The sequence below is a fragment of the Haliaeetus albicilla genome, chromosome 6 (genome assembly GCF_947461875.1).
Source record: "Haliaeetus albicilla chromosome 6, bHalAlb1.1, whole genome shotgun sequence".
Classification (NCBI taxonomy): Eukaryota; Metazoa; Chordata; class Aves; order Accipitriformes; family Accipitridae; genus Haliaeetus; species Haliaeetus albicilla.
Genome location: NC_091488.1, coordinates 7,759,010 through 7,781,541, shown reverse-complemented (window position 1 = coordinate 7,781,541; position 22,532 = coordinate 7,759,010). Strand labels below are relative to the sequence as shown.

At 35.2% G+C, this 22,532-nt stretch overlaps 1 protein-coding gene across 1 annotated transcript in view; it reads left to right on the top strand.

Annotated features, from left to right (window-relative positions):
* The window catches only part of CFAP47 (cilia and flagella associated protein 47), a 334,652-nt gene that overhangs the window by 171,323 nt on the left and 140,797 nt on the right, over positions 1 to 22,532 (top strand). Inside the window, exons 49-50 of the mRNA XM_069784915.1 lie at positions 6,430 to 6,541; positions 15,574 to 15,711. Coding sequence (XP_069641016.1) covers positions 6,430 to 6,541; positions 15,574 to 15,711 — 250 coding nt within the window. The remainder of the gene's footprint in view (positions 1 to 6,429; positions 6,542 to 15,573; positions 15,712 to 22,532) is intronic.

The following is a 22,532-nucleotide window of genomic DNA, read 5'->3' as shown; positions in this document are numbered from 1 at the left end:
TTTGAGTGGTTTTTTCTTCTGCTTGGTTGGTTTTGTGGTGGTTTGTTTTGCCTTTTTTTTTTTTTTTTTTTTTTTTTTCTCTCGGAAGTACCGCTTGACAGTCCAACCATGTGTGCTCTTTTTGCTCTGGGACTTTTGGGAAAGAAGTAGTAAGGCCAGCTCTTTCATGCCTGTATGCATGTAATAAATTAATCAGTGTGAATAATGCATTTTCTGTATGCTAGGTTTTTACCTAGAAGCCATTGTAGAACACTTTTTGAAGCAAGGTGGGCTGGAATTGTTGGAAAAGCCATGATTACAAAATCTACCAGTGTCTGGAAACTGTCACCTCAACAAAGCAAACAATATTAATCATTCCAGCACTCTCCAGCAGATGTCATGTAGTGTCTTGTGCTATTGTAGTGAGTGAAGATCATTTGCTTGCTTTTAATTCCCAAAGGGTTAGTCTGTAAATTAGAATTTAATCAGTAAATCCAGGACATGATCACCATTATCTGCAGTTATTAGGAGAAAGGGGAAAACCTCCTCTAAGAGGGAACTGTGACCAACAGCCTTGTTAGAAATGCAAAATAAACTTTATTTATTCAGAAGTGTATAGCACAAGGCCAACAGGAAAAAGAAGTGATACTAATTTTGTTGTTGTTGTTCATTCCATGCTGCCTAATCATTTCTGGATAGTGTGTTGTGAATCAGAGCACAACAGACTGTGATTTTGTCTTTGTCATGGTTTCCCTTGGGGACAGTTGCTGACAGCCCAATAACTCCTCCTTTTTAGTCCAGCATCTCTGAAATTTTACAGTATTGTCCTTTAGCTAAGTTGATGACTAGGTAGAGGAAATCTTGTCAGCTTTGGTGGAGACAGAAAAAAGATAATTCAAGAAGTAATAGTTTTAGAAACGTCTTTGACAGGACCTTTTGTAATTTTGTTGGCTAGTGAATATCTTCATTATTGAATTAGTTGGTTGATTCACCCTGTACATCCTCCATTGATGGAGTGTATTAACTATACAAGGTAACTTCTTATAGATAAACTGGGACATACGTGATATTTTTAAAAAACATTAAGTATTTCATTTACTGAAATAATAAAGCTCAACCTATATCAAGAATGGTATAAGATGTGCCAGTAGCTGATGAGCATAATAATTTACAGGCATGTCCATAAACAATTTACTGCACAATGAATACCTAGCAATAAGTAATTCAGCTGAATTAATACTTGGGTAATTTTGCCTTTGAGGTGTAAATTTAGCTTCGCTATTCCATTTTAATAACTGAATATATTAAACTATAAACTTAATAAAAACTCATTTCATTAAAAAATTAATTACACTGTATATATGTTACTCTGTTTCTCAGTATTCACAGTATTTATCTAATAGCCTCAACCAAAATAAGGGTACTACTGCAAAAGTGACTATTTAAAATGAAAGTTAAGTCTGGGAGGAGAAAGAGGGAAATAATTCCTCTTCCCTCTGAATCATGCTTTTCCCGTTTCAAACATATATAGAGTGTTCATGTCTGGAGCAACAATAATTTTTGTACGTGTGGTTTGTTTGTCTGTGCAACCATTAGTATGTATCAAGAGAGTTGGGGAGGGAAGTACCTTTGGAATTCAGTGGAAGTCATGTACATGACTCCACCAGTCTACCTTTAAAAATGCACTTTCAGTGCCCAGAAAGCTTTCCATGATTAAAAATACAATTTCCATAAATTCCCTTGAAAAATGTGAACATTTTTATGAACTATTTTCTACTGATTGATGTGTAAACCTTAGGGAAATACTGCCACTATGCTCTTCATGGCTGGTTCTAGGAGATATTACAACAAATAGTCTTTCTTGTGATTAACTTACTCCTGGGTCGGAAAAAACGTCACGACAGAATTCATAAAGAATGTGTGCACATATAACGTCAGCCAGAAAGCACATCCTTCTCTGATGCTGAATTAATGTAAGGTTAGTGACTGCAATGTAAGTGGATTTTAGTGGCTGTAAAATTAGATTCAAATCATCCTACAAGAGTAGGAAGCATAAAGTATTTCTATAAAAATCCAATCTGTCAGTCTCATGACAAAATTTTTATACCATTTTCTTTTGGTTTTTATATAAAACTCGGTCTGCTAGATATAAATAATTGTCTCGTGTGTTGATGGTTGCTTCTAACGACACCTTTGATAGTAACTTTGGCCATAAAGGTGCCTAATTCTTTCAAGGCTTGCTTTTGCAGTAAAAATAGAAAACTGTGTAACTTTCAAAATAGATGTTCAAAATAGATGTCATTAAAGTAAACTCACCAGAGGAATCTCAAGGCTCAGTTAAATTACCTTTCAGGTATTAGGTTATACAAACTGTTAGTAATTTCTAAAAGTATTGTAGAATAAATACATAATAAAAAAATATGAAATCCCCTGTTCTTCAGGGCATTTCTCTCTCTATATATCCATTTTAGATCTTTACAATTTCAATGAAAGGATGACATAAAGGTTGGGTATTTGTAACAAATGTCTCAAAATAATAAAATTGTACACTGTAAACCTTTAATAAGGGGCTTCCCTGTTCAGGCTAAGTCTTCCTTGGTAATGCATGTGAGATTTCCTGAGAATAAATTCCGTGCAACTCTAGTAACCTGATGGCTGAAGGTCCTATACCCTCATTAAGTTTGTACTCTTTAACCACGAGTAAATCTGTGTATTCCATACATTAATTTAAATTAATATCAACAGTATCATTTTTATACCTGTCATATATGCACATAACACTTAATAAAAATTTGCACACAAGCTCATGCATATGATTCTAGATTGTTAAAAGCAAGGGTATTTCTGGCTCTGGGAAGTCTTTTAAACCAGAGGATTTATGTGATTAAATTCATACTATGAAAAAGCAACACTTTCAGTGCCTTTTGAAGCTTTCATAAATAGGGATAAAAGAGGTGACAAAGTTCTGAGCTTCTGGTTGCTTTCTTTTAGACACTTCTTGCCTTGAAATCCACAGATTTAGACAGCCATCTGGGTTGTCTGTCTAGCTGGCAAAAGTAGGCACCCAGCAACAGAACTCTAAAAGATGTAGCAAAAGGAATGGAGAATCATATAACCAGGCCAGTGGTAAAATAATAGGACATATTTTCTCTGTGGATGTTTAGTTAATCTCTTCAATCTGAGCAGATTAGGGCCAAGGGGTTTGTTCCAAGGTCTACAGGTCTGGCCACTGCTCTAAACTCCTAGTTATTTAGTAAAAACTGTTGCTATAAGTGTCTGTGGTCTTATAGACGGGATCAGTGTGACTTCAGATATCCATGAAAAATTGCCTAATTTGGGAACTGATGGAGTCCAGTCATAAAGTATGCACAGCAAGGCTATCCACTGTCAAAGGAAAAAATATTTCTGGCTCTATCCAGGAGTGAAAATCTGAAGATCTTTCCTAGCAAAATATTAGCTTCCTTTACAGGCATAAGTTACAGCTCAGTGGAGAAAATAATTGTGTACCTTTCAGAGGCAGATGCCCCATTTTAATTTTTTTTTTTTTTAATCTAGCCAAATTTGAGAACTATTAATTTCTGGTGGTTCTGACCAGTAAAAAATTCATAAGGGGTGGTGACAAGAAGTTATGATTGTCTTTCCATTGTCCATCTCTCATCCCATCCCTGTTGAACAAAAAAGTGACAAAAGGAAGAAGAACCCTCCTCAAGAGACAGTGTAGTGACATATATGTATATATATTTGTAAATATCTGTATGTGTGTGTGTATACTTTATGCAAGCAGAAAATGGACTCACTTGATTAGCACTTTGTAGCAATATGATACTAGAAGGGACCACAAACCTCAGTAGGTCTCTACCCTCTAGAATTGCAGGCAGCTGTGTAGTAAATATCTAGTTTAGATAGACTCACAGAACATCTAATCTGTGGGACTCTTACACCATGAAAGACAAAATCTTTCTCAGCTCTACAACAAAACATGGGACCTGCAGAAAAAGATAACTGTAATGTGTTATTGGAAACGTGCGGGAGAGTTTGAGATCACCAGTCTTTGAACACTGAAACAGCAGTGCGTTTGTTAAGTAAACATCCCAGATGATCCTAGAAAGTCGATCATGTCCAACACTAAGAAAAGAACAAAGCAAAAACCCCAGCAATCTTATCAGTCTGATGCAGGGGAGGGAAGGCAGAATTCCTTCCTCTCTGTTGATATGGACATCTGGATTCAAATGCTGAAACAGTGGCCGTGTATGTACTAACACGACTTCATTGTTTATACTCAACTTTTTCCTGTTTGGTTATACAATCACTTCTTTAAGGTTAACAACTTCATTTTAAAATCATTTAGCTTCTGCTAATTCACTACTCTATTTGGAAAAGTATCCAAAACTTCTGAAAACCATCAAACTTCCAGTCCATATTTATTCATCAGCAGTCCATATCCATTTCATGTTTATAGTCAACTATGTCAGTAGTGTTCCTTTTTACTTTGACATTTTTTTGTTAGAAACTAGTCTGATACATCCAGTCTTTGACAGAAACTGTATTACCCTATTTTCCTGCATTTTATCCAATTTAAATTAATCACATTTATCCTACTTTTCATCTGTCTCCATGTTACTTTTTCCTTAAAATATCTCATTTTAATTAATCTGTTCTATTCCTAATAATTTGCTATCTTTTCTGTTAATCTAGCCTTATTTTTAGGTACTTATCCTTTACTTCTGTATACATTACTAACTTCATTGTAAACTAAAATGGAGTAGTCCATAAACGTAGGCTCATGCCTAATTTATGGTTTATCTTGTATGAAATGAAACTTCCCCATCTTCAGTGTGTAACAGCCCCTCCTTTCCTATGCTTTCTCTGTGTTGTTAATAGTTAAAGATTTTTTTTCAATTTTTTTTCCAAGTACCAATTAACAAAGCTTTCAATCATTCTTTTTTTTGGCCTGTTTTTTTTCTTGACAATTAGTCTCTTTTCCTATTCTTTTTGGTTGTTAGACTTCAAATAGCCAGCTTGAAATGCAGATTTATTGGGGAGGAGGAAGATTGTTTCCTTACATTTTTTTACTGTGTTACTTGGAATAGAAGTTCCAGATTGTACTAGAACTTGAACAAAGTATTATATTAACATAAATACCCCAGAGACGACAAACATTATAGGCAATGACTGGCTGTAATAGAGGACAAGATGATGTTAGAATTGTTTTTTTTCTACAGAAAATATGAACAAAACTTATTCACTTAAAAAAAAAAAAAGGTAACTTTGGGGAAGAAGAAAATGAACCATGCATCTAATGCTTTTACTGTTGCAGAAGAGATCTTTGTAGAATCCAAGTCTCCACTTGGATGCTTGACAGGCTAGTTGTAGTCATTAATGAAGTGAATAAATGAGCTGGGGAAAAAAAAAAAAATCAAGCCTTTCTGACTTGACTTGTGATTTCACTCAAAATTGACCTAAACAACACAGAGACAATTTTCTTATTTAACATAATAAGAAATTACAGCATGCTAGAGTACTGCATGATATCCTGAAAATGTTTTTTAAAAGGACTCCATGCCTCAGTGGAAAATCATCACCCGTATTCAGATATCCACTGCAGAAATTGCAGTGCCAGTTTGAAATACTATCACTCAGCAGCAGTTTGCTCCACCCTGTGGCAGAGATAACAGAAGAGAAGGTGTGAGGAGAACCATTCCCACAGCCCAGCTGCTGGCTTTCTGCACCACCAGTGATTAAGCAGTTAATCATCAGCTGTGCTTGGTAATGCCTCAAACTTGAATGTCTCTTCCATGAGCAGCTGATCACAGAGTCTGTCTGTAGCAAACTTACAGAAGTGACAAAGAAATGAGATGCAATTCAACAATACTCTCGGCCTGTATTCCTGCAATCAGCTTTAGAGTTTGCAAAATCTAAAATTCAGCATATGAAAATTGTACTGGTCTTTTCATTGTACAAATAGTTACTATGTATGCCATCACATATATGTCATTTACAAAATACGACATATCAAAAAGCATGGTTTAATATGACTTGAGGTATAGCAATTGATGTTAAAATGACACTTCAGATTTTGCTTCGCTCTGTCTAGTTAGATGGATCACTACTGTTAAACCCCTTTGTTACACTTCTAAAGAAAATGTATGTAAAATATTAAGGACCTGACTGTGCAACTCTGCGCATATGTAAGTAGTTCCACGGGCTAAACGAGATACTTTTATTCACGTTAAGCAATGACCTCAAAATTTGTGCTTGATATGATCTGCATATGCCAGCACTACTCTTACAGTATGTATTCTTTTCATGTGCATAAAGGTTAGGACTTACCAACAGCATACTTTATATTCTACTTTTCAAAGCAAGTAGAATGGATATTGTGTCTATAGTGTTCTTGCAACAGTAACTTGCTTTTGATGATTTTTCCTCTTTGTGGATTGTCTTTGTCAGGTATCTTCAGATCTTTCAATGGTGGCTGGTGCACCTATTATCACTGTAGAACCAGGTGACACAGTCGCTTACACTTTGAGTGTATCTCCGTGGAGACGAGGAACCTTTCAAGGTACAATGTAGAACCAAAATATATAAAATCTCTATAAATTAGCAGATTAAATCTGTTTATACTTAATGCTTACACTTCTGTTCAATATAACCTTTCTTCTGGAAGTAAGGCTATAATTACTGGTGATAGTGTTTTTTAAGCTGGCTTGTATTTTTATTTGTAAAGGTATATTACTGCTAAATATGTGGTCAGGTCCTTCAAAAATGCCAGCATATGTGCAATTTTATGCATTTAATTAGTCCCATGAAAATTGACTCAATAGGAATTAATGATTTTGAATTATCACCAAGTTCTTGGGTCTAAATTCAATTTTCCAAAACTTGTTGAACAGCTGTAGTTATCACAGCACTACTAGAACCGAAGATTTAAAGGCAGAGACCAGAATTTGATTCTTTCCCTTGACTGAAGTTCAGTTTGTCGACCACAAGGCAAGAGTACATACACAGAATGTAGTGAAGCCGATTCCTTCTTTGAGATGTGTAGAGGCTAGGAATATCTAAAATTAATTGCAAATAATTTGCATCAGTCCATGTTTATACTGGTATTCTTATGATACAATAGCAAGACTCTTGCTTTTTTAATTAACATCAGCATGTCATATTTAATGTTTTGTCCTGAAAAGAATTTATTTAAACAAATATTTTTTTAACAAATCAGATTTCATAATTTTCAAATGCTTAGTAAGAATTCTACAATTCCATGGTGCTCATTCTTTACCTCATAACATGAAAAGCGTGATTGTGAGAATGAGACTGTACAGTCTTTTTCTTCCTTGTAGAGTAGCTATTGTAGTAACTCTCGGCAGAGCAAAGTACAAGAGTGTATTTGGGAAGGAATTATGGGAACAGAAGAGACCGTTTTAAAGCAGCTGAATAGCACTCAGGAGACCTAGGTTTGAACAACTTCTTAAACAAATTTTTTAATCCAAAACACTTAGTGTATAGTTTTGATTTTGTGCATTCCTACTCCAAACCCTTGATTCTGCTGTTTTCTTAGACAATTGAGATTAATGACAGCTGTTTTCTCAACATTAAAAAGCTATTAAGTTTTGTCCCTGAGGATGCCAAACTAGTTTGCTCTTTTGGCCGCTTTGGTTTTAGTATCTGATGTGTAAAATGTAAGTAATAATGCCATCTCAATTCACAGGTGATTTGTGAAGAGATTAATACTTGTAACAAAGCTTGGCCTAGTGCCACAGGAAAACTTCAGTGCCTTCTTGCTAAATCTGTATCCCTGAGACAAAATTCACTTTCTGTGAATAGGAGTCAGCTTTCAATATTTGTGACCATTAAAAATGTTCACCAGAAAAAATTGAGGATGCACTTTATTTTAACTTATGCCTCTTTTTCAGGCTTTAAAAATTTAAGAATATTCTCTTCTTCTGGCTTAGAAAATCCCCAATTCTTTATATATACTGAAAGTTTCAGTAGAAGAGGTTGCAAGGGCGCTCTCATACAGCAAATTAATACAAGGTGATAAAAGCCATGCCTTAAAGGGACAGAGGTGGCACATTCACATTGACATCTCCTATGTTCTGTTATTCCCCTAACTTCTGTTACAATGGTTTCCATTATGTCTGGAAGTACTATATCTTCACTGAGCGAGAAAAAGAGGGAACAGTCAGTCTCTCTAACCCAACAGAACAGTTCTTGGTTCAAAGGCTGGGAAGCCACGCATGGTCTTTTTTTTTTTTTCGGAAAACAGTTCATTTATTTTACACTTTAAAATAACTCAATAGAAGGCTGAAGTTATCCTTTGAAAAGAGACAGGGCCCAGTTATCTGCCATCCGCCCCCTCGCTCAGTGCTTGCTTTAATCACTACCTTAGGAAATCATGTTCATTCTTCCTGTGGAGCAGGGACAGTTTTGGTTATGTCGCAGAAATTTGTGGTAGCATCAGTTAGGAAGTGCTTACTTTGTGGCTTCCAGGGGAATGGAAGTCTGTCTGCTTCACACTGTGCAAGGCTGGAAAGTCATATTTGTTCCCTGAAGCAGAATTTTCAGTTCCTGGGAAACTTTAATGTCAAAGCTGAGATATATGTGCATTTTTGGCACTTTTAGGATTTTTCAACAGCCAGCCTGAAGCTTGAGGATCACAGATTAGATGTAGGTGATTCAAGTGGGAATTAATTAGGACTCAGGAATCTTAGTCTTTTCTAGGTTCAGGATACTCCAGGTGTAGTATAGTTTAAACACCCAGAAAGAAAGGTACTCTTTACTCACTTTGGTGAATTTGTTCAGATGGAAGTAAATAATCCATGGGGCCAACATGCTGAATGATTGAAAATAAAAAGCAATGCTCAAAATCTATCTACAGAGTGAGTAAATTTTATCCTGTGGGGAAAAAAGAACAGTGATTTAGATATCTAGTTGAAGACTCTGTTATAGTGCTGATGGATGATTTCAAGTTTAGAACTCTCTAACTTGTAAGCATAAAACTTTGTAGCCTTGGTGTTCTAGTACTGGTTTTGTCATATTAAAATAAATTCTCATAAAAGGACTTTTACCATATAAATTGTTGTACTGAGGAAATGGTCTGCATTTTTCCTTTACATTCAAAGTCCTTTTCGTTGCAAAATTATAGAGCTGCAAAATTATACTTCTTTTGCTTTCATTCTTGCTATTTTGTGATTGCTAAGCTAAAAATGGGCCCAATTCTTTTCAAAAGTCCATTTGGAAGCATTCCAGTAGAGGGCTAATATTATATGCTTCGGCTGGTTTGTAGCTGTATGACAGCTTTAACAGAGAAATAATAGCTAATAAACATCTCTCACAAGATTCTGGCACCAGATAAAATTCTTCAGCAATCTTTTTTCCAAGTAATAGAGCAATTTCCTTTAGGTTTGATAAAGCATCTTCTCCATATTACTTTATCTTTTCTCAAACTCTTATTTCTGCTTTCTACAGAATAGACCAGATTTTTTTTTCCAGAACAGACTAAAGCTCATAATACATGACTATTTCTTGTGCAAAAAATACACACCTGTTATAGTCAGTGTCCTTTCTTTCCACAAAAATTTTCCAGCTTTTGGGAAGGAGCTTTCTAATTTTATGTGTCATCTTTCATTTATTTTTTAACTATTTCTGTACTTAATAAGCAGCACTTTTCCATGCTACTTGGAGCTTTTGAAGCTTAGATTGAGGGAAAAAAGGGCAGTATGTTACAGGCCATGGCCTGTCAGACTGCAGCTGTAAGACAATTTTAATGAGGTGGTGAAGATCACGCCAATACATTCTAGCCTGTAAATGAGTTGATTAAACTTGTTTAACAGTATTTTCCATTCAACACTTATGTGAAATCTGATTTTAAAACAAATATTGTCCATTTTTTTGTTTGGAGGAATTCTGCAAATTGATCTACTGATCGCTCTAATTTCAATGGAATCATAAAATCACACGCGGGAGGAAGATCGTCTCGGTAGCTGCTCGTAGCCATTGCTGTATTTCCAGCACCTATCCGTACCTTTGCTTTAAGCCCTTCCTCTTCAACTGCGACACCCTAACAAATTGATTCTAACTCATCTGTAATAAAGACACACTTAGAAGGATCTTCTGGTTGCTTGATTACCGTGAATGGCTCCAGCATACCTCCGCTGCTGGATCACTGGAGTTCACCGAAGGAGGGTGGCTCTATTCGTACATGGCAAGGTGGTCCCCAGCGCCCCCTTTCCGTCTCTCCTCCTCCAGTTGGAGTTGCATACTCCCGTGCGCTTTCATATCATGGTTTCGTTGTCGCATCAAGGACAGACAGAATAATAAATAAACCAATTCACCTCTTTATTAAAGGCTACAAACCCATATATGAATGACAGCTGACAGAGGGATTTGCCACTTGCTCATCTCTCCTATGTGTGAGTCTTCAAGCTTATTCTGCTTCCTTTTCATTGATGCAGGGAGCAATTCATTTAATCCCAGTATACCAACAAGTAGTAGGATTTGCAGAAACTCTTTAGAATTTACATATAACATCATAGAGGTTTTCCTATATAAAATAGAGATTATAAAGATTTGTTGTAACCTACAGCAAATATCTTTTTTTTGTCAGTAGAAAAATTGCCAGAAGAAAAATTGGCCAAAGCTATAGCTTACATAAACTACACTCTTTTTAATTTATCTTATCTCTCCTGTGGAACTTATCTGAGGCAGCAACTATACATTGATTTCATTGGCCAGAAAAACACAGGAAAACATAAAAACCTCTCCTCCTACTCCCAAGACCTATGCTTAATTAGATCATGTTGGTATATTTAAACCACAAGCCAAATATTTCTGTATCTTTTCAGATTTGTGTGATGAATTCCATGGCCACACAGCCTTCTGTTCTTGTTTCCAGTAAAAATACTGGGATATTGTGGGCTTTTATCATCTCTCTGCACCAGAAAATAATCAAGTGCCTTTCAAATAGTCCACTCAAATTATAAAGAAAAGAACAATTTGAATATTTCTTGCTTTCTTAATTGGATTCAGGGATGGGGGATTGTAGTGTATAGCCAATGAGTCAGTCTAATATGTGGTGTTGCAATTACAATTTTATTGGAAAATAAAACAGCCTGCCATCCCCTTTAAAGGGATGCATCTTCTCTGAAGCAATATAAAACGAGGCGTTGGTATTAATATGTGGACTGAAGTTGTATAAAATATTTAAACTGGATAGTAAAGCTAGAAAATTTGCAACGGTGTTTTGACCAAGAAACCTTTTAAAGCAATGTTGTATCAGCAAAAAGAAAACCTCCACAGTTTATGTAATTTTTAATTATTCATTTTCAATATCATTCTAGGAATACTTGTATTGTTGCTTTGGCAAGTTTAGCATTTTATATGTATGCCAAAGAACAGCTGAGAAGAGGAGCGGTATTTTCTAAAATACTTAACAGTGCCATAATTCTGTGGCCAGTTGAATCGGTGGGAATTGTATCTCTGTGACGTACATGAAGTCTTGTTTGGTTTTGAATGTATGCTTTAAAAATTGTCAGCCGGGATATTTTGACAAGTTACACTGTTACATACCGTATGACACACAAGTCAGAACTGAGCAACTAGATGCAAGAAAAAACCCCCGAACACTGGGGGCTGTTATGCATGAACAAATTATCGTTTATCAGTTGCTTTGCAGCATCAATAAGGTAACATAAGATACCGCCGCCTTTGCTGAAGACAGTGAAAGCAACAGTGGGTTCTGTAGGACGACAGTATGTTCACAGCCGAAAGACTAAATCTTCCTGTATCAAAGCCCTTTCGCAACATGGGAGCCAAGCTCAGCAGACCCTTATGAAAAAATGTAAACATGCTTATTTGTTATTTCCAATGTCGTTTCTGATGCAGTGTTTCTGCACCTTTCCAACGTATTTTTGTATTACTTCATAGGGTGCTAAGGACTTTTTATTAGTCTTCATTGTATAAAACTCTTTTTCCCATCCTGCAAAGCACCTTTTGATGGGATTTTTTTGGTAGCCCATAATTTGCATAAATTCATATGTTTATACATCATCAGCTCTCTTAATCTCCAGTAGTGGTCATTGGATTGCACCATTCACTCCTGAACCAGGAGAACCAGGAGAGTATTCTGCTTAGGAATACTTCCTAGGAAAATATTCTGCCTTAATTTAAAGACTCAAGTCAAGCAGAGCATGCTATGTGCTAAGTATCCTCACTCATAAGGATTCTGCACTCTATATTTGACTAGAAATTAATACACTTTTTTGTTTGTTTTTAGTTATTTGCAGTTCTTGCCAGCAATGATTTTCTTTTTTTCCCCTAATAAATAATTTAAATAGCTCTGAGCCAGTAGGAGATACTTTGGTGCCCATAAAAATTATGAAAGACAATTTATGAATATTTTAAGATTAAGCAGATAAACTGAGTTTCAAATGTATGCCATCTGTAGTAAAACTGATTATTTTTTATTGAAATACTTTGACAGATTTAATTGAGTGCCTTGCAGAGTTCTGAATACATTACATCAATCCAGTCACCTTTATTGATCAAGATTTTAACCTCATTGTTATTAATTCTGTTTGTTTGAGAACTGTTTTCCATAAATAAGGAAAATTGAGTGTCAGCAATTATAGTGCAATTCTTCACTGATTTTTTTGATTGTGCGATTGCTGGATTATCAGCGCAGTGGTTTAGCAATTCAAGTAGTTTTTAGTTACCATAGTTCTTCCACTAGCTCTTGAAATATTCTTGACCATTAGCAATTTAAAATTCTGGAACTTTTCAAGTGTTCCAAGATTTGCCGCAAATAAAAATTAATTATTTGGAGTTCTTCAGCCAATTATTTTGATGCTTTTGAGAGCACATTTTGTGCAGAGCTAAAAAAGTTAGTTTGCTTTACCATCCCCCTACTTACTGATGAAATAAGAATTTTTAAAATGTGAACACTCGTGTTCTGTCCCTCTTTCTCTCACATGCACATATGCACAATACAATACTCTGAAATACAGACAATTGATGAATAAATGCTCCATTGTCACTGGAAGCAAGGACTATAAGGAAAAATGACTTAAATTTTAAAATGAAGTGTAACAAAATATTCTCTACCATAAGGAGGCTTGAGAATTTATGAATTTAGTGATTTTCAGCATTTAGTCAAGTATTTTTAGCCAACTTTAAAGCTATAATTTTGCATTTTTTTTAAACTCATTTTCTTATAATTGTTGACATCTTTCAAGTATGTTGATGGTTAGGATGGTTTTTAAAATTAATGAAGTCTTTCTCTTCCACTTTGCTTCTCTCTAATATAGTGATGCAATAGACCAAAATTATACTAGGATTACATATTGAGACATAAAATTAGGTTAATTAGTCAGTATTTATCGTAAGATCCATTAGCTATTAGTGCCATCAAATATGTCCTCTTACATCAATATTTATATACCTTAAGCATTTTCTTCAGACTTCGTTCCCATGAGCTTTCCATAATGGTTTTATTTTTTTATTGTACTTACACATCTACCTTTTCCTTGAAGGTTTTTTAAAAAATATTCAATAATTTCCTGAAATTGCAATCACTCTCCTGCTTATTTGGACACAATTTCTGGCTTCTGTACTGTGATTAATTTTAGGAATTTGTAAAAGTTTTCTGTTTAAAATGGGTTTTGTTTTGGTTTCAATTATTTTTATTTTATTATTTTATTTGTATTTTTACAGATTTTTCCTAACAGAGGGAAGAAAATCTGGGATTCTAATTTTTTTAATCTAAAATTATATAGTTCCTTTCTCTGGCTTTAAGTACATACCTATTTCTGTTTTTTTTGGTTCTGTTTTCAGCTTTGGTGTTTTATACCTCTGCTACCCAGTTGCTGTCTCTGAGAGATGGGAAGATAAACCATGCTTTCCTGTAATGATTTAATGTAATCCTTCTTAGCAGAAATAATTTGTCAGTGTTTGTCATGTTGAAATTGCCACCTGGTGTAGCTACCACTGAGCATATAATGAACAAATTTTGCTTTTCCAAGACTTACTGATAGCATTTGACTTTAGTTATGTTCTATTTGCCTCTTTTTCATCTTTTGTTTAAGAGTAACATCCTTCTAGCATAGTATTATTATCAAAACTAACCATGAGGCCATTTTATTAAGATTGATCCTTCCCGAAATGAAATGAAACTAGGATGTTTAGAAGCAGGAATGCAGCCTTCTGCGGAAGGCTGTGATTAAGGGAAGAAAGTTAAGCCTCGAGGACTGTAAATGAGATGGGTGCGTACAGGGATGTATGTGTACAGGAACTTGATCAGCTCCTGGCTGCCAAAGTCACGACGGTTTCCTGAGCCAGTTGTCGTGACCGGCGTGGTGCTGTCTCTCCCCGTCACTGCTGCTCCGTTTTCCAGGTCCCACGTGAGCATTGCTGTTTAGCTTTAGCTCTTCTTGCTAGTAAGATGCTAAATTCAGCTAGTCAGGGAGCACAGCACGTCCTGTCTGCTGTGTGACCTGTTACCCCACATCTATCCCGCTCAAAGCTGGAGAAACAAAAAATACCATTAATTGTAGGTATTTCCAATCAGATTGTTCTGGGACTCTCATAAAATTATATTAATTCTCCATTTCAAATTAAAAAAGTTCCACTATGAATAATTTTCCCAAACCCTTAATAAGACACAGTTACATAAGTTCCCTTTGGGAGACCTTTTCACATAAATTCTAATGATCTCGAATGGGAAAGTTTCTTACTGTATAATATCATAAAATAAGTCACCTCCTCAAATTAGTTTTTCATTGTACATATGAGGCAAGAATTAAACTTGCAGCATATATTTATTTCAGCTTTGAAACTCTCCAGAATGTATTGAAATACTGAGGGACAGTCATTTAGATAAAATAGTAATGACATGTAGTATTTCCAAAAATTCTTAGTCAGAGGGACATAATGCAAGAAACAAAACCTGCTTATTTAAAGCCAATATATCAAATCTTCCAGAATAACATTAATGTTATTTAAAGGAATCATGTACATACAAGATCTTTTAAATTAGATTTTATATTATTAAATAGAAATCAGATGATTTAAAAGTCCTGGTTTTACAATCTCCGTGTATTTTATCTTCCTTAAATACTTGATTATAACTTACCATACAATTCAAAAATGTATCACAGGAATATTTTAACTATTACGTTTATTATCTTATAGCACTAGAATGAGACACCGTGGTTTAAAAACATAACAGAAACAATCGAGACTATGCACAGAAAATTGTGCTGGAAAGAAAGACACTATTACTGTCTGCCATATTTTATAATTTTTAAAAGGTGGATTTGCTTGTATTTTGTATTACTGATCTTTTCAGGCACTTATCACTGATCTGTTGAGGTAAGTAGAAAAACACTTTTGGGAGAAAAAATAGTTAATTTCCTCGGACTCACTCAAGACGTATTTTTTATTACCATAAATTATAATTGGATGGCTGACACCTGGAGTGGAAGTTTTACTTCAGTTTTTATTAGTTTTGAACTGAGGAAATATTCCTACATGTCTGGCAGTCTGTTTTATAAAGCTAATGCCCCGGCTAATATAACACCTGGTATCTATTTGGTTTAGGTGTAATTTCATTTGTTGCTGAAGATGAAGACCAACAGCAGTCTCGACATAACAGCTCACCAGAGAAGACAGATGGTGAACAGGCCCTTCAGAAATTGTCAACAGAGACACCACAAACTGTTGATGCAGCAAACATGGGTATGTTTGTTATTATGGATAAGTTCATTGTCAGTTTGTATAAACTTGTATCATAATTTCTTTTTCAACTAAATGTATATTTAGTATGCCAGGCCACATGTCTGCAAACTGTGTTAAGTCAAATGTTTATTCCAGGCATACATGAAACTTCTCCTTTTATGATTTTTGAAGCATTTTTATTAAATTTTAAGCTGAGCTTGTTTTTTCTTTTTCTCTTTTTTGCAATGATGTCACTGAATGTCACTTGTTCTTGGAGAAGGGCAGCATTTGGTAAATGATTTCTTTTAAAAGTATCCAATATTAGTAGTGCTGATGTCAAAGCAGGCTGTTTCTGAAATTTACATCGGTCCACTTCATTCCACTGTGGAAAAAACTTTCTTTTTACTGTCAGTCATAGATGCTCCTTTGGTCAGTTACAGTAAAATCAAAAGAAAATTCCAGAATACCTGCTTACTTTCAGAATGTCACCACCTAGTTTATAACAAACAGTTTCTGCATTATTTTTGAGATTTTGAGTGCTGCAGAGGAATACTTTTGTGATTACAAATGTGCACACCAAATACACAAAGGTAGGTTCTTGTGTTTGTTTTTAAATGAATTTCTCCATTTTCTTCTTTACATTTGCAAGCAAAGCTTTGCCTGTAGAACTGTTTTTTTTATGCTTCTACTACCTAAACTGGAATGTATTTAAATTGTTAAGCATTATGATAGATGGCTAAAGCATGTTTCTCACAAGGAAAGCTATCAAGGAAAGTTCTTTTTAACCTGAAAAAGGCATTGTTTTAATCAACATTTAGTTTTTAGGAAATTGAGAAGAGCTTGCAATTGGAGATCTCTTTGTCTTCTTTATAACTGTATTTTCACTTTAACAGAATATATCTAGTTTTAAAAAGAATTAAAAGCTAATTTTATTATTAATAAATAATAAATAATTTGAGTTAATCCATTGTGAATATCAGAACATCTGCTCCTTTATAGACTATTAATATCTGTATTTAATAATATGTAGAGACTCAGAGATTAGTATCCCATCTCTGACTTGAAGCAATCCCAAGAATTTACAATCTGTATAGACAGGATAGAGGCAGGAAGAAGACAGAAGCTCAGAGAAGTGAAGTGACTCTCCCTGATCATACCAGTAGCTTAATGTTGGGGAGTATTAAAAAAAACAAACATTTTTTTTCCTTACAAGGCAGAGTCCTGCCAAGGGATATACATTGTCTCTCTAATCTACCAGATTCGTTACCACATTCTTTTTTGCTAAATATTTTACGTTAATTTTGAAACACTTTTTTTACACAGCTCAGATTCCTGGTGTACTTAGCTTTGTGGTGTGCAGTCCACTTCTTTTTAACAGCTGTAGTTAAAGCTAACAAAAGATAATAAAAAGTTTTCTGTGCTTATGTAGCTCTTACACAAAATCAGATCTTCTAGAATGTTATTTTTGTGCGAACTGTTGATAATACAATGTGAGTTTAAAATAGAAAAGGAATAGAAGTGGAAGAGAATAATGTAGCAGAACATGCCTAAGTGCTCTTTTCAAAAGGAGACAGAAAATAATCAAAAAGAAAATAAGGTGACCAAAGAAATAAGGTTTTCCCACAGTGCTTATGATAGAGATAAGACTGTTGCAACAGTGGTAAAATTATAACAAAAAAGCAAAAGGCAAGTCAATGCTTGACGAATTGAGGAACAAGGGGTTGAGAAGAAGTCTAGAAATATTAAATAGAGGATTTTCAAAGCCAAAGGAAAAAAATGTAAACTAAATCTGAAAAGAAATAAGGAGTTTTGAGGTCAGTACAGATTCAGTTCTTCTGTCTGGTATGTTTAAGGGGAGCACTAGTAATATTGAGCAGTAGTGGTTTTTTTTAAATTCTGGCATGAAGAGAGCTAGAAATAGGAGAAAGTCCTTAAGAAGTCAGTTAGAAAGAAAGGAAATAATCAGTATTTAGGTTTCACTGGTTTTCAAGGTTCAACAATATTTCCTTGCATTCTCCTCCTCCAGCTAGCTTTTTTATTTGAATTTTCATGTACAGCAACATGGAAGTTGGTTGACATTAAAACTCACACAACGCATCACTGTGAGTTTACAGAAGAAGGATTTTAACAAAGATTAAATTAAGGTGATATATGCAGACAATGCAGTAGAGATGAGAATCAGCAGATTTCAAGATGTTAGGAGGAATTAATCATAAAAGAAATATCAAGAGTGATGCCAAGTACAGGGAAATACTGGAGATAATCTTCAAATCTCTACTGAAAGCCTGCGAATGTTCATTAATTTAATTATGCTTCTATTGTCCAAACTAGACACTTCTGCTTATGAGATATTTAGGCTTTGCAAAGTTAGGAATCATCAGCCCAAAACTAGTAGAGGCTGTAATTGAAACTAACTGAAAATAGAAGGTTATGTAAGAAAATAGAAGGTTAAGTGAGTGGATTTCTCAGTCCTGTCCCTGTCACTGGTATGAATTGAGGGCATTGCTCTTAGGTAGAAATTCCAGCGCAAGTTCATTGTTTGCTATTACTATTACTGCTAAGCTTTTTGCTCAGTTTGGTTCCCCATTAACAATATGAGACTGATCTACTTATGCATTTGGAATGTGTTTTTCAAATATGTTGGTGGGTGATTAGTCTAATAACTTGCTGAGAGGGGCCAGGTAATCAGCTCCAACTCAGCTCTCTTTTTCACCGCACACTAATTTCCATGGATATAATCACTCCAGCACACAGGGTCCTATTGGTAGTTGGAGCAATCTGTACAGCTTATTCATATACGGCTGCATCAAGGTACTGCATCTTGTCTTTCAGTTACCATCTTTCGCTATTTTTGTGCTACTGTAGAGTTGTATCTTTGTCTTATTGCAACCTACATGTTTCTAGTAAATTGTACTAACTCAAGTTTCATGACTGCTAGCAATGTTTAGGGCATCATTAGGATTGCTTTCTAAAGTGGACTTAAAGTAGGACATGAAATGACTCTTCCCTAATATAGCATTGCTTAATAATAGGATTTTTTTCTTCAATACAGAAGATATACCCTTACAATGCCCATACCCTAGGAACACCAAGCTTCTGCCTCACCTTTAAATCAACCAACTGCTTCTAGTCATTTCACAAAACACCATCTTCCATCACAATCATTCATTTGTACCAGACATCTGTAACTTTTACAAATGGGGAAAGTATCTGCTGAAAATGGCTAAATAGAGATGGAATGTAACAAGGTGTGTTCTAACTCATATGGTAGTAGTAGTCATTTTCTGAACTTACTTCAAAGAGGAACTACCAGAGTCTTAGCTTTATCCTACACAGTTTTCTTTTACACCTATATTGTGACTGTAGTTTTTCATAAAAATTTGTTATTCTATGGCTTTTCAGAGTAGAATGACTGATGGATGTTTCTGAGATTTAGAATTTCTTAATTGCAAGGCGCACACCACTAGTGGAATGCAAAACACTTGCATTTGAATGTGCATCACACATTGAAGAAGTGCATCTCAGAGCTGAGAATCCCCAGGGCTACTGTTACTGATCTGGGGTAACAGAAAATAGCGGACTTTGGATGTAGAGAAAATTAATGTACAGACTTGAATCAGTACAGGCCAAAGCAAATGTGAGGTTGTCCATAGCTGAATAAGGTTAGAAGAAAAATCTCTAATGATAAACACAAGTACACCAAATATTTTTGTCTTGCTGTCACTCAGTGAACATTATTCCTTTTAAACATACTAGAAACTACTACCTTGTTATACACATCTTAACATTCAATATCAGCTTCAGGTACACACACATATGCATTATATAAGTATGTATATGTGTATTTTCCTTTTTTTTCTTCTCCCAATTACACTGTAGGTATGACTGTAGAAGAAGGTGATAATTTCTAGAATAGTTTTCATATATTCTTTTCATAATTTCTACCAAAATCGCTCATTATGGTCTTCCAAAAAGCTAATGATTCTGAAATTTGTTCAAGATTTTTTCTCCTTCAGGTGTAGTTAAGAAAAAGCACATTTAGTGCTTGCAGTGAAAACCATTGACACAGCAATCCTTATGAGAAATCCTTTTTATGCTGCCTTATACCAGGCAAAATAAAAAAAAAAAAAAGAAAACAAACCGAAGCCCAAACAGAAAAATGTTTGCAGCACTGATGTAGTGACAGGGGCTTGCCCCTTTCTAAACTGACATGGGTTTTTAGTCTTTCCAGAGTATATTTCTGTCTTTTGAGAGAAGAGGTCCTAGGGTTTTTTTCTCATGGGAGCCAAAAGTAAAACAAGGCTAAGTGGCCGCTAAGACAAAGTAGGATGCAGGTGGTCTTTCATGTAAGATTTATCTTTAGATATTCCTACATACTAAAGTGCTAAAATAATAAATAAATATTAGTCATTAACAGATACTTGTTTCACAGTCTGACTAAATGCTCCTACATTTGTCAAAATTTCTTCTCGAAGTAGAGGAAATTTTTCTGCTCTACTATGGAGTCCATGGTAACTTCTTAAACTGAAATGCCCTTGAACAATTGTCCCTGTGTTGTGCTCTTTGCTGTGTAGCATGTGGGCAACAAGGAGGATGCTTGGCTCGGCTTCTGCTAGACCAGCTCAGCCGTCCTCAAGAATTTGATCCAACAGTTCTGTAAAGAGGCAAGAGTGTGAAGTTGGTGCAGTTGCTGCAATGACTGAGACTTGCACTGCAACTGCAAATCCCCCCCCTCCTCCTCCGGAATCCCTCGCTCGCTCTCTTCAGCAGCAAACCTCAGCACAGAGCTGGCACTTAAGCAACAGCTTTTAATGTTCCTGCCAGTGGTGATGTCTCACAGAGCTGAGCGCTACAGATGCAGAATGGTTGGTTGTACAATACAGGGTAATTTTGCGTGTGCTGTTGTCTTATTCTGGCTGCCCTAAGCATTGCCTTTATCAAAAGATTATACTTCCCATTGTGTTCTTCTTATGGAATGCATTTACATTTGTATGCCATTGCCAAGTTTTTGAATTTCTTTGTACTGGAAAGGCATAACATCAAAAAGATACACTACTTGTGAATAAGCCATGATAAAAAAGCATAGTCAAAGTGGTTAGGCCAGGCATTCATTTTGGCAAAGCCTGTTTTAATTATGTTTTTAAAGCTAATTTATCCTTCAACCTGGCCTTCAGTGACAGTTGACATTTCCTCACCTAAGTTGTCATTGTACTTCTCGTGATTTGTCTGTGATAGTCTTTCCTATTCTCTTTAAAAACAACTGCTTCCGAGTGGGTTCGTTGGGGAACTGATGCCTTGTGCAAGTAGCATTACCTTCCAATGTGGTCCTCCCAGACTTTCAGGCTTGAAATCAATCCCCGAGAGCTGAACATCTGTGGTAGCACGCTGAAGTATTCACATGAGGAAGATAATGAAATAATTTCTTTGTTCTAGCAACTGTTAAAGGTGATTAAGAGGAAAATGTTACTCAGAATGGTGACAATTTAAACTAAGACTTCGCATTTATTCATGATAATTTTTTTAAAAGATCATAAGAACTGAGTATACAATGGTAAATGTTAGGATTTATTCAGTATTAATGCAGTAATATGATTAATATACCTTAATCTATTGAAGTTATAATTGTTATATCTCACAAGCATATTTATTTCTAGAGTTACCATCTTTCTAACAGGACTATTCTTAAAAATCATTTTGAGTTAGCTACCTCATGAATTTTGATTGGGTAGTTAAGCTATTTTTCAAATTAATCTGCATACTGTATGTTCAAGCATATTGTGCTCCACCTTCAGATTAGTCTGTTTTAATTGATTCTTCTTCTTCAGAAAAAAAAAAAATTACAGAAGAAATATCCAGAGAAAATAATCCCCATGTAAACTGCATGCATATTTGAAAATGTAAAATAGCAACAAGGGCTTGCTTTTTTTTTTTTTTTAATAGCATTTTAACATTTGCAGCTCTACTTACACTAGTGCATACAAGCTTTTGGGGATGGTTTAGCATATGTAGAACATTAAGGATCAGACTGTTTTACCCTTTTTTCCTTTGTCAAAAAGAATGTTCAATTATTGTTAGCTTTCTCATTAGGTGCCCTTCTGCAGTACTGCAAAGTGTTAGGCATTTTCCTACGCCCTTTTAAGACTCAGAACAGCTTGATTCCCCTAATAAACTATCACGTTGTTTTGAAACAATTCAGATGTAGCAGTGCTTCAAGGACCTATGGCCCACATGGAATTTTGTGGGGCATGGTATGTGTGCAATTAAAAATCTGTGCAAACGAAGCATGGTAGCCCATTTAAAATTAATAACAAAAGCAATCCGTAATTGCTCACAGTGTATGGCTGCTGGTGAACTTTAGGTTACATCACCCTTCGTGCAGCAGGTGTTTTAATATTGCTGTGCTGAGAAGGCTAGTAATGTTGCATCTGCCCTAACCACAAATAAGGCACTTCATTTGTAATCCTGTGCATCTGTATATTTTTGGATGTCATAGCATGTAGGATTGCATTTGCATATAAACAGATTAAATTTTCTTACCTAATTAAAAACGTCTGTGATATGCATTTTGCTTGTTCTCATAGTCTGTATAAATTATAAACCATATTACTGAGAAACACATTCATTCTGTCATGTCTGGCAGATCTCAAATATTTGTGTATATATGGAATTTTGTCAATTAGTAGCCCATTTAATAAAAATATTCTGGAAAAAAAAAATCCTGAGCAAAAATAATGGGTGTAGTTGTCATGGTTACATGGCTGGAAGTACTCTGGACTTTTGCCTGTCCCTCTCAAGTTCACCTGTGAAACGACAGGCGTGACTTGCACCTTGCTGCATTGAAA